The sequence below is a fragment of the Hyperoodon ampullatus genome (assembly GCF_949752795.1).
Source record: "Hyperoodon ampullatus genome assembly, chromosome: 3".
NCBI lineage: Eukaryota > Metazoa > Chordata > Mammalia > Artiodactyla > Ziphiidae > Hyperoodon > Hyperoodon ampullatus.
This window is the reverse complement of record NC_136916.1, coordinates 48,284,031-48,297,319: the sequence shown is the minus strand read 5'-3', so window position 1 is coordinate 48,297,319 and position 13,289 is coordinate 48,284,031. Positions and strand designations below refer to the sequence as shown.

Below are 13,289 nucleotides of genomic sequence, written 5' to 3'. Positions count from 1 at the left end.
CATTAATTTTGTATCCTGCAACTTTACCAGATTCATTGATTAGCTCTAGTAGTTTTCTGGTGCGATTTTTAGGATTCTGTATGTATAGTATCATGTCATCTGCAGACAGTGACAGTTTTACTTCTTCTTTTCCAGTTTGTATTCCTTTTATTTCTTTTTCTTCTCTGATAGCCATGGCTAGGACTTCCACAACTATGTTGAATATTAGTGGTGAGAGTGGACATCCTTGTCTCATTCCTGATCTTAGAGGAAATGCTTTCAGTTTTTCACCATTGAGAATGATGTTTGCTGTGGGTTTGTCGTATATGGCCTTTATTATGTTGAGGTAGGTTCCCTCTATGCCTACTTTTGGAGAGTTTTTATCATAAATGTGTGTTGAATTTTGTCAAAAGCATTTTCTGAATCTATTGAGATGATCATATGGTTTTTATTCTTCAATTTGTTAATGTGGTGTATCGCATTGATTGATTTGCGTATATTGAAGAATCCTTGCATCCCTGAGATAAATCCCACTCGATTATGGTGTATGATCCTTTTAATGTGTTGTTGGATTCTGTTTGCTAGTATTTTGTTGAGGACTTTTTCATCTATATTCATCAGTGATATTGGTCCGTAATTTTCTTTTTTCGTAGTATCTTTGTCTGGTTTTGGTATCAGGGTGATGTTGGCCTCATAGAATGAGTTTGGGAGTGTTCTTTCCTCTGCAATTTTTTGGAAGAGTTTGAGAAGGATGGGTGTTAGCTCTTCTCTCAATGTTTGATAGAATTCACCTGTGAAGCCATCTGGTCCTGGACTTTTGTTTGTTGGAAGATTTTTAATCACAGTTTCAATTTCATTACTTGTGATTGATCTGTTCATATTTTCTGTTTCTTCCTGGTTCAGCCTTGGAAGGTTATATCTTTCTAAGAATTTGTCCATTTCTTCCAGGTTGTCCATTTTGTTGGCATTGGCATAGAGTTGCTTGTAGTAGTCTCCTAGGATGCTTTGTATTTCTGTGGTGTCTGTTGTAACTTCTCCTTTTTCATTTCTAATTTTATTGATTTGAGTCCTCTCCCTCTTTTTCTTGATCAGTCTGGCTAATGGTTTATCAATTTTGTTTATCTTCTCAAAGAACCAGCTTTTAGTTTTATTGATCTTTGCTATTGTTTTCTTTGTTTCTATTTCATTTATTTCTGCTCCGATCTTTATGATTTCTTTCCTTCTGCCAACTTTGGGTTTTGTTTGTTCTTCTTTCTCTAGTTCCTTTAGGTGTAAGGTTAGATTGTTTACTTGAGATTTTTCTTGTTTTTTGAGTTAGGCTTGTATAGCTATAAACTTCCCTCTTAGAACTGCTTTTGCTGCATCCCATAGGTTTTGGATCGTCGTGTTTTCATTGTCATTTGTCTCTAGGTATTTGTTGATTTCCTCTTTGATTTCTTCAGTGATTTGGTTATTTAGTAACGTGTTGTTTAGCCTCCATGTGTTTGTGTTTTTTACATTTTTTTCCCTGTATTTCATTTCTAAACTCATAGCGTTGTGGTCAGAAAACATGCTTGATATGATTTCAATTTTCTTAAATTTACTAAGGCTTGATTTGTGACCCAAGATGTGATCTATCCTGGAGAATGTTCCATGCCCACTTGAGAAGAAAGTGTAATCTTCTGTTTTTGAATGGAATGTCCTATAAATATCAATTAAATCTATCTGGTCTGTTGTGTCATTTAAAGCTTCTGTTTCCTTATTTATTTTCATTTTGGATGATCTGTCCATTGGTGTAAGTGAGGTGTTAAAGTCCCCCAATATTATTGTGTTACTGTTGAGTTCCTCTTTTATGGCTGTTAGCATTTGTCTTATGTATTGAGGTGCTCCTATGGTGGGTGCATATATATTTATAACTGTTATATCTTCTTCTTGGATTGATCCCTTTTTCATTATGTAGTGTCCTTCCTTGTCTCTTGTAACATTCTTTATTTTAAAGTCCATTTTATCTGATATGAGTATAGCTACTCCAGCTTTCTTTTGATTTCCATTTGCATGGAATATCTTTTTCCAACCCCTCACTTTCAGTCTGTATGTGTCCCTAGGTCTGAAGTGGGTCTCTTGTAGACAGCATATAGATGGGTCTTGTTTTTGTATCCATTCAGCAAGCCTGTGTCTTTTGGTTTGAGCATTTAATCCATTCACATTTAAGGTAATTATCAATATGTATGTTTCTATGACCATTTTCTTAATTGTTTTGGGTTTGTTTTTGTAGATCCTTTTCTTGTCTTGTGTTTCCCACTTAGAGAAGTTCCTTTAGCATTTGTTGTAGAGCTGGTTTGGCGGTGCTGAATTCTCTTAGCTTTTGCTTGTCTGTAAAGATTTTGATTTCTCCGTTGAATCTGAATGAGATCCTTGCTGGGTACAGTAATCTTGTTGTAGGTTCTTCCCTTTCATCACTTTAAGTATATCATACCACTCCCTTCTGGCTTGTAGAGTTTCTGCTGAGAAATCAGCTGTTAACCTTATGGGAGTTCCCTTGTATGTTATTTTTCGTTTTTCCCTTGCTGCTTTCAATAATTTTTCTTTGTCTTTAATTTTTGCCAATTTGATAACTGTGTGTCTCGGCATGTTTCTCCTTGGGTTTATCCTGCCTGGGACTCTCTGTGTTTCCTGGATTTGGGTGGCTATTTCCTTTACCATGTTAGGGAAGTTTTCGACTATAATCTCTTCAAAGATTTTCTCTAGTCCTTTCTCTCTTCTCCTTCTGGGACACCTATAATGTGAATGTTGTTGCATTTAATGTTGTCCCAGAGGTCTCTTAGGCTGTCTTCATTTCTTTTCATTCTTTTTTCTTTATTCTGTTCCACGGCAGTGAATTACACCATTCTGTCTTCCAGGTAACTTATCCGTTCTTCTGCCTGTTATTCTGCTATTGATTCCTTCTAGTGTACTTTTCATTTCAGTTATTGTATTGTTCATCTCTGTTTGTTTGTTCTTTAATTCTTCTACGTCTTTGTTAAACATTTCTTGCATCTTCTCCATCTTTGCCTCCATTCTTTTTCTGAGGTCCTGGATCACCTTCACTTATATTATTCTGAATTCTTTTTCTGGAAGGTTGCCTATCTCCACTTCATTTAGTTGTTTTTCTGGGGTTTTATCTTGGTCCTTCATCTGATACATAGCCCTCTGCCTTTTCATCTTGTCTGTCTTTCTGTGAATGTGGTTTTTGTTTCACAGGCTGCAGGATTTTAGTTCTTCTTGCTTCTGCTGTCTGCCCTCTGGTGGATGAGGCTATCTAAGAGGCTTGATGGGAGGGACTGGTGGTGGGTAGAGCTGAATGTTGCTCTGGTGGGCAGAGCTCAATAAAACTTTAATCCACTTGACTGTTGATGGGTGGGGCTGGGTTCCCTCCCTGTTGGTTGTTTGGCCTGAGGCAACCCAACACTGGAGCCTATCTGGGCTCTTTGGTGGGGTTAATGGCAGACTCTGGGAGGGCTCACACCATGGAGTACTTCCCAGGACTTCTGCTGCCAGTGTCCTTGTCCCCACGGTGAGCCACAGCCACCCCCCGCCTCTGCAGGAGACCCTCCAACACTAGCAGGTAGGTCTGGTTCAGTCTCCCCTGGGGTCACTGCTCCTTCCCCTGGGTCCCAGTGTGCACACTACTTTGTGTGTGCCCTCCAAGAGTGGAGTCTCTGTTTCCCCCAGTCCTGTCAAAGTCCTGCAATCAGTTCCCACTAGGCTTCAAAGTCTGATTCTGTAGGAATTCCTCCTCCTGTTGCCGGACCCCCAGGTTGGGAAGCCTCACGTGGGGCTCAGCACCTTCACTCCAATGGGTGGACTTCTGTGGTTTAAGTGTTCTCGTCTGTGAGTCACCCACCCAGCAGTTATGGGATTTGATTTTACTGTGATTGCACCCCTCCTACCGTCTCATTGTGGCTTCTCCTTTGTCTTTGGATGTGGGCTTTCTCTTTTGGTGAGTTCCAGTGTCTTCCTGTCGATGATTGTTCAGCAGCTAGTTGTGATTCTGGTGTTCTTGCAAGAGGGAGTGAGAGCATGTCCTTCTACTCCGCCATCTCGGTTCCTCTCCAGTCAGTTTGTTAATATCATTTTGTCTTCTGGGGGTTGTTCTCAGGATAAACAGTCATTGGTGAAGAGCATTGGCTTTGGGGTTGGATGACAGCTTGAGTTTGAGGCCCGATTCCTTCCCTTGCTAGATGTGGAAACCTACTGCTATACCTCAGTTTTCCTCACTTATCAACAAGTTGATTTTAAAAGTTATGGTACACCCATAAAATGGAATATTCTGCAGCTATCTAAAATGCAAAATATTTAGTATGTGAAAATGTTTACAGTGTATAGAGCAGACTGTTAACCAGTGTATGATTGTATTATTGAAAATAGAAATGTATACCTATGCATGGAAAGTTATGCATATGTACACGTACCCAAATGTTAACAGAGGCCCCCTCTCGGTGGTAGGACTACAGGGGGATTGTGTGTATGTGCATGTGAGCCCTCCCATGATCCAGCTTTCCAGAAATAACATGTATTCATTCTATAAAGAAGGAGCATCAAATAACTTTAGGATGTGAAATCATTTACAATTAGTTTTAAAAACTAAATTAATGGAATTGTTTGCTCAGCATATTTCTACATTTGCTTTTTGTTGGGAGGAGGGCAAAAGGGAGATGGAAAGCAGTAGCTGTTCCTGGAAGGACATGACATAGAACTGAGCCCTTCCTATCACACGTACATCTGCCTAAATGTGTTCTCGATCAAATTTCATAAATGAAGTCTCCTTTAAAGTTAAGTTACATTTAATTAAGCACCAGTAAAACATCACTATTAGCATTTTGAAGTTGCTCTAATTAATATTTTATTCTTTCAACACTGTTTAAAGGTGCCAACATATTAGACAAAGAAAACTTTGATAACATATGTGTTAATTTCTCTGGAGACAACCATAGTCCTTTAAAATTACATATATATATGAGTTTGAGGTTTCTGGAGTGTACATAAGCCTCTTTTGGGAGGGAAAAAAGGAATATATTGATAACAAACCAATGGTAGCTTTAAAAATATTTTGGTTTTCTTATCCAACTGAATCTATCATCTGTTAGAACAATGAAGTCAAGTCAGGCCAGGCCTATGAACAGCTACTCCCTTCACGTACATCAATCATCTTAGACTTTTCCTGTTCCTCATGTTACTCCAGACAAATCTGGTCACCTAGAAAGACCATCCACCCTCCAGCATCAACTAAAAGTACCCCTTATTCCTAATCAGAAGAAAGAAAACATTTTTCCTAAGGGAAGACAGAAGGAAACAAACATTTTAAGCATTTTCTATGAGTGTCTTCCTTCGTATTTCACATCCAATCCTGTAACAGCCCCATGCAACATGCACAAAATTCTCTAGATTGCTCCCTTCATTACTCAAAAAAGGAGAGAACTATATTCTCGTAATTCATTTTAGGTGATGCCTGGGACAACTAAATAATTCACTGAAAGATATGTAATAAATGCTATTTGGTAGAGGTAAGTATAAAGAAAAAAGCAGTTAATCACCTGCTTTCATTTGGCTTAGAGAAAAAAATGTGCTCTACTATATACTAAAATATCAGACCAACACACGAAATACTGCAAAAGTTTAATATAATGTGATTAAACACAATATTCAAATATTAAACTTTTCAAGCACATGAAAGTTAACTTCTGAAAGTGGGCTATTTTTATAGCTTCCTTGTTGTAACTTGACAAAATTCTTTCTCTCAACAATGTCTGACACTGATCTTGATACTTGTTACAAAGTCTGATGTAAGATAATGAGATCTCAACAGGCAGAGATTTAGGAGAAGATCCAAATGCCCATCTTCAGAATTCATCATCGGAGGACTGATCATCGCCTTCATCCCTTACTTCTTGGTATTTCCTCAAAGACTCCCCTTCTGGATTATAGCTCTGCATTTTAGTATTCAGTCTTTCAGCTAATTTTTGTGCTGCGAGCTTGGCTTGCATCTCCTTTAAAACAAAAAATGAAGCAAAAATTACACACTCACACCTTTTCCCTACAGTTTTTCAGTGGGAAGTCATTGGAACACAACCAGAAATAAAGGAGCATTCCAGCCCAGTCAGTGTTCTCTACCGCACTCTGACTGTGCCTACCACAGACACCACATGGCAGGGCTGGGGAGAGCTACTACTAGCCTGCTATAGTGGTGATGACAGACTTCCACTGATAAACCATGTGCACTGAAATATCCACCTCTACATGAGAAACTGAGGAATCAGCTTAGCACTACAACAGTTATAAACATGAAAACATTTTCAAGTATGTGGGCACGTGCATGTGTATATACAACCCTGAAGAACAATCTGAGCTATCAAATGTCAAAAATCACTAATGCTGTACTGATCTCCAACTGGAAGAATCTTCTTTCCTAGATTAAATCATGGCTTCCAGGCTTGAGAGTTACATTTCAATGCCACAATGAAAATCAAGGAATACTATAAACTGATTATCCCTCTCCAAATTAACTCCCATGAAAAGTACTATGCAGTAAAAAGTCTAAGTAAATCTTAGACATTGGCAACGTGCTTCTATACATGCAAGGACACCGTCACTGATGATGGCAGGTGGCAATGCTCATTCCTACTCTGGCTCTTCACTTTTCTCAGGCTGCCCCCCCCCAAACCACTGGAACTTGTTTATGTCCCTCCCCTAAGGCCACAGATAGCACAGGTAGGTGGGACTGAAGTGGAACTACTACTACCAAGGAAACCAATTCCAAACTGAATGGTTTAATTCAACCTAAAAATAACTTTGGACAGGCATTTAGGATCAAATAGACAATTTAAAAAATAATTCCTCAATGCTTAGTTACAAGTAGGCAATAACTTGAATGCACTGAGAGGAAGAAAACTGGCTTTTAAAAAGGAGTGCCATGAAAACCCCAATCCATGCCAACGGAGCTTTTATGGAAAGCCAAGGCAGAATAACAACCTAATTTTGTAGTAACTGACATATAGTTCCCAATTAAAATCTACCTAAGCAAAACTAGGTTTGGCTGCTATTTTCCTGGAGGCTCTAATTTTTACTATCTAAGTATATCAGACCCTTTCTTTCCTCCCAGTGGTCCTCACACTTAATTTTCTCCCATCCCATTATTTTATACCCAAACTGTCAACATACATATTTAAAGTTCCATGCAGAACACACAGATCTTTGAAGAAAGTGCTATCCAAAATTAAGTGACCAAAAGTAGAAGATGCTTCAGTCTTCACAAGGGCCTGCAGGCCTGCGTATCCGACCCCAACTGTCTGTTCCTAACACACCACTATCTCCCCATCCCTCTTCTGCTCTCCCTGTATTGAAGGAGCTTGGAAATGTCAAAAATCACTAATGCTGTACTGATCTCCAACTGGAAGAATCTTCTTTCCTAGATTAAATCATGGCTTCCAGGCTTGAGAGTTACATTTCAATGCCACAAGGAGCTTCCTTGATTCTCTTAGCAGGGTTCCAGTTAGATTCCACCACTGACAAGCTCTCGCATAGGTGTTTTAAGGTGGAAGACCAAGAAGCGATACTACTGCTACCTACAGCCTGGGCTTTCAGAGATGTGAAATTTTGCAGTAGTCTCCCCACATTTCCTGGCAAATACCACCTTGATGTCACAGGTAGCTGTGATCATCTCCAGCTGTTCCCTGCAGTTCCAGCAAACTTGAGACTCTGCAAGCTAGAGGCACACATCTGAGACCTGATGGCATCAGCTGACCATGTCTCTAGCACCTAATCCCTTCTACTAAATCCCACTCTCCCTGAACCACCTGGAGTAAATTCTGACTTACTCAAGCAGCGTCCAACATGCAGACAAGAAACAAGTCATATCCTAAATACCTCATAACTCTGTTTCTGCTGTTTCTGAAGTGCCAGCGACTCTTCTATGGAGAGCAGCTGTGTAGGCATGTGGTGGAGTGGCAGAAGCCGGGCTGCTGTGATGTCATCGAGATGCTTCCTGTCCCTGTGCCGTCTCTCTTCTGAGGAGACAGGAGACCCCCTCCTCTGACAACGACTCAACGAATCACATTGATGTGAAGGTAATCTGAAGGAGGCAACACTTAATGTTACACTACCACACTACTTCCTTTTCATAGACACACATTTGCAACATTCATACACACAAATGTGGCCTTTAACCTTGGCAGTTAATTCTTCTACAAAAGTAATAGTAAGCCCTTTACCACTATTTACATGTGTAGATAAAACTTTTTTTTAAACATATTTATCTCAAAAACAGAAATATTTAAATTGGCACCTTTTTGGCAAGTAATTTGACAACGTGTTGCTCTAACAGACAATAGGTTTAGATAGACTCTTTGCCTTTCCCCTCTCTCTTCAGCTTATACTTGAGCTGAAGTCTGTTTTCATTTTCTTCATTCAAAAACATTTGCAAAGGGGCTTATTGTCCAGCAGAGGGAAATAAACTTGTAAACAGTTTCAGTGCAGTATAATATCACAGGTGCTATGACATAGGCCCACACATGGTACACTGGAACAAAAAGGCAGCAACAGCCAGTTGTAATAGGAGACAGGGTGGTTGTCAGAAGCGCTTCAAAAGAGTGCAATTTGAGGAGTCTCAGAATAATAAGAATTCGGCATGTAAATGATGGGATCCCTGATGGCATCCCAGCAGGGAGTGAGGAGTGACAGGGCTGTAGCACACAGGAAGCACAGGAAATGGAGAAAATGGAAAAGGCAGCAAGATACAGCTGGGGGAGTAGGCTGGGTCCAGTCCACAGTGAAGACTTCTATGTAACAGGTTCAGGTTTACATTTTACAGACTGCACTCTGGCAGCAGTGGAGAGGATGGACTGGTAGAGTTAAGACTAGGCCAGGACAGACCACAACTATAGCCCAAGAGAGTGATGAGAGTCTTCACTTTGACAGGAGAAAGGATGAACATAAGAATGATTAGAGTTGAAGGTCAAGGAAATATACTGTGAGGCTCCATGGCTAGCAGATATGGAAAGGAGGGAAAGAAGGAAGGTAGTGGCACTACTGACTTAGGGAATATGGGAGACGGTAGTTTGGGAAGAAATGAGTTCTACTTTGTACCTGATAAACCTAAGGTGCCACAGATCACCCCCACATGGTTGGGTTTCAGAGCTATGCAAATCTGAAGTTCTGGGAAGACTTGGACTAGAATTAGATGATGGGTGGCCTCCAGCATCCAGAAGAGCCAGAAGAGCATGTAGGAGGCCAAAGGAAGAGTAGAAAAGAAGCCAAAGGACACCCTCATCCCACCTCCCAACCTCCATTTGTCTACAGCCTGACTCACCAAGGCCCGGCCTGTTCTGATAACTGCACCTCTGTCTCTCTTAAACTTCCCTTGGGAACCCTCACTGATACTCCCTTACTCTCCTCCCACTTCCAGGTAAATGACCATAATACAGAACCAGGATCAGTGTATTCTCTGTTGTATATACTGATTAGATGATGCTTCTGGTCTTCTGCCTCCCTAGAAGTGAGGAAAGATACCTCACCATGCACAAGATGACCAACTACTTAATCAACGATTACTTTTTATTCCTAACTAAAAATTAATGTAACATAATTCTGGTTTTCTATGCAGAAGAAATAGTTTTGAGGTTATAAAAATGAATGGTAAGATAGAACTAAACTTTAAAGTCTCTATAACAAAAAAATTGGTTTTAGGTATTTTTACCTATATAGGCTTTCAGTTATTCAAAGAAAGGCAGTAGTGGTTAGACTTTGTATCTGATGTTACATTCTTATAAATCTGCTCCCTGATTTGAATGTTATATTTGCATATAAATAAATAATACTCTTTGCAAAGAGCTTTTGTTTTTCTGAAGATCTCAGACACAAAACTATGACAAGGACCTTAGAAGCAGGGTTCATTTGCCCCTCCTGCCCAAATCTGTCTTCAGTTTTTTTTAACTCCTTCTCAGCTCCCTTCCTCCTGAAATTATTATAGTTTAACATTCTTCCAAGTGTGTAAGCCTCGAGTCCTCATCTAGATCGTAAACTCCATAAGGAGCAGAATCTTTACTCTTGTACGGCCCCAGCATCTGCTGCTTACTTATAGTGAGCACACAAATATTTTTTACTGAGAAAGGCTATCAGCTCTTGCAATTGTTTTCCCCTTAGCTTACAGTCTAGTCAAAGGGGGAACTACGTACCAGAAAATGGTTCTGGAAAAAACTGTAATAAATTCTCTAACTCCATGTTTAATATGAGACATTGCTGAAGTCTCCTGAAATTTAACACACCATCTGCCATTGAAGACCTTTTCAATTATTTGGCTAAAGATACTAAAGCATTTTCCAACACGAATCCTCTACTCCAGCCAGGCTAGCTTCCGTTTCCACAATACCCTCATTCCCAAGTACAAGGAGTTCTCACACCAAGTCCACCGACCTTAAAGCATTCTCCCAGTTTTTTGAGTTTAACAGACATTATGCTCCTGTAACAAGCCTGCTTCTGATGGTACTTACACATTGGTTTTAAATTTATGCTGTAGGGGCACGGGGTTTTTGGCTCGCATTTCTAGCACTTCCATGTAATGAGGCTTCTTCTGCAGCCCACTCCAAAGGCCGGCCAAGTTCTCAGGACTCTGGTTTTCTTCTGAGTGGTGCTCAGCGGGGTCTGCAATGGTGATCCTTTGTAATCTATCAATAAACAAGTTGTCCAAGCTGCTAGAATGATCCTCCGCTTGACGTGAAGCACGATGCTGAGTGAGGGGCTTACTAGCTGCAGATGAGGAAGGCGTGGCAGTTCTGATGCTGGAAGCTGGGCGTTCACTCACTGTGTGTTCAGCCTCAGGGGCCTCAGCATTGCCTCCGAGAGTCAGATGTGCCAGTCCCTGTTGTTGTGAGGTTGTCTGAGTTGATGCGATGTTAGCTACAGAGGAACAGCCAGGAACTGGTGATGAAGTATCAAGTATCTGGTCAGAATTCTGGGCCTTATCTGTGTCCCCATCAACTGTAATCGCTTTTTGCCTCTCCTTACAGTCTAAACTAACGGGATGAAAGAGTTCACTTCTTCCTCTAACTTCTTCACGTTCTGCAATGGCAGCTTTCAGTTTGGCGACGGAGTCTAAGATCTTTTTACCTTTGTCGGGCAATTTGCAAATGAATTTTCTGGCAAAAGGAAAAGAACAGGTATACATTAGAGACAGCTGTGTTTTTAAACTTGAGATATACAGACAAAAAAGCATTATTCTCAAAGGGAGAAGAATCAATCTTTAAGTCAAAAATCCAATTTCCAACTGCCCCAAAACAGGAATGAAATAGAATCATTATCCAAATACCCCCCAAAAAGAAGGGGCTGCAGGAAGAATAGGGAATATGCCTCATTTGTCTCATCTAATTAGAATTTCTGCAAAAGTATTTTAAGCATGATACTAATATAAGACATCCCCCAAATCATCAGTTTTTAAAAGTGTGATCTCCAAGACCTTCGTCGGGAGGGGAGGTGGATGGATCCGCAAGATCAAAACTATTTTAATAATAACACTAAGATACTATTTGGCATTTTCACTCTCATTTTCTTACCATGAGTACAGGGGAGCTTGCCAGAGGCCACATGATATGGATGATATCATTGCTCTGATGGCTAATAGAATGTGTGTGCTTGTGTATTCTTGTGTTTTAAAGATTCTCACTTGTAATTCCTAAGACAATGATAAATATGAGTAGATATGACACACAAGAGCTCTTCAGGATGCTAAGTCTTAAGAGTAAAAGGGGTCCTAAGACCAAAAAGTTAACTCACCACTATAGATTAAAATCCCATTCTCACAAAGTCAAAATAGTTGTAAGAAGCCCCCCAAGTGATCATTTGCCCCTTTTGCTAAGTGGCAGAAGTTCCTTTTCTGATTTCCTTTTCTTCAGCCATACAATAAAATGGGAAGGGAAGGTTACATCTCAGGCCCCCTATTCTTTATGACACTACATTCATTCCCCCAATTCTAACTTAACATCCGTCTCCAGTTGCGATGCCTATGTTTTCCCAGCCTTCTCTCTCTCTCGAGCCTCCTGACCACTTCTTCAGCTTTTAATCAGGTATAATTAACTCTTCCATCAACTCATCTCTGGTAAATCAATCTCAGACCTATTCCCCTCCCCCAACTTTCCTATTTTTATTAATGGTGTTCCATACAGGCTGGAAACTTCAGCCATCTCTGTCGACTACATATTCAAATTATCCTACACCTGATGAAGTTTTCCCAATCCCACAACTACCCTTCTAGTTCACTTTCTTACAACCCTCCTATTGGGAACCTCTCTGAAAATATCCTTCTACTCTCTTCTGCCTCTTAGATTCCTTCAAACTATCCTGCACCGACCTGCTAAAATCAGCTTCCCAAAAAAATCATTTTCATTATACCGATCCTCTGCTAAAATCTATTAAGTCTACCAGCTGAATGGGAGTCAAACTTTCTTTGCCTAATAAAACAACTCTTTTATCCCACTCTTCCCATTTCCTACAGTTCCTGTAAAAATAGGGATCTACAAATGAAATTGACTAGATGTTTGGGGCACTACTGGGGGGGGGGAGAAAGGATTTGGGATACAGATCCCCCCCTTCGGAGAACAGACACAAGGAGCTGAGTAAAACCAACGAGGAGCTGATGACGAGCTGAAACGCTAGGAAGCCATCCCCACAGGCGCCCCGCGCCTGGCTGGACGCGGTCGGCTCTGTGACTAGGCCGGCCACTCGCCCGTGGGCCTGGAATGGACTTGACTGAGGCAAGGTCACCTTCCAGGGACGGGATCGGAGTGGAGGCAGGGAGGGACGCGTCCCAGGGAGCTTGAACCCGAGGAGCCCGGCGGTGACTCGGCGGGACCCAAGCTTACACGTTGCGCAAAAGTCTCTCCTGGCGCTTCAACATCTCCCGCAGCTCCGCCAAACTCCGCTGCCCCAAGTCCTCGGGAGCTTGGGGCTCGAAGCCGCGGGGCAGCGAGAACATTTTGCGGGGGCTGAGGCTGGCGAGGCGGCAGGCACTCGGCGTCCTCAGCAACCCCCGCTGCTCGCGCCGGATCCGCGGCCGGCGGGTACTCCGGCGAATGAGTGGGAGTCGCCATTTTCCCGGAAGAACAGTCTTCTTCTAACCGAATCGAGCTTTATTGAAACGCCGGAAACAAACACGGACAAGGAGGAGGGGTGGCCGGAGGGGCGGGAAGGAACGGAAGTTGCGGGGTGACGCCAGACGCCGGCGAGGCGCGCTTTCGAGTCACTTGTTCTTCCTCTGTGCATCCGCTCTCCGCCTGTTACGTTCAGAAAGTATTAGGTGAGTGCTT

General features: G+C 41.4%; 1 protein-coding gene across 2 annotated transcripts; it reads right to left on the bottom strand.

Moving 5' to 3' along the window:
- Positions 1-5,601: 5,601 nt before the first annotated feature.
- On the bottom strand, positions 5,602-12,958 carry POLR2M (RNA polymerase II subunit M; the record flags this gene model as incomplete). 2 transcript variants are annotated; one of them, XM_079700399.1, is made up of 4 exons in its annotated part: positions 5,602-5,984; positions 7,861-8,065; positions 10,482-11,126; positions 12,846-12,958. In XM_079700399.1, the coding sequence occupies 4 exons, from the start codon at positions 12,956-12,958 to the stop codon at positions 5,838-5,840; spliced, it is 1,110 nt and encodes a 369-aa protein (XP_079556525.1). In that variant the 3' UTR covers positions 5,602-5,837. The 2 variants fall into 2 exon arrangements, with proteins under 2 accessions (XP_079556525.1, XP_079556526.1); XM_079700400.1 differs by having other exon boundaries at positions 10,482-10,655.
- Positions 12,959-13,289: the final 331 nt, after the last annotated feature.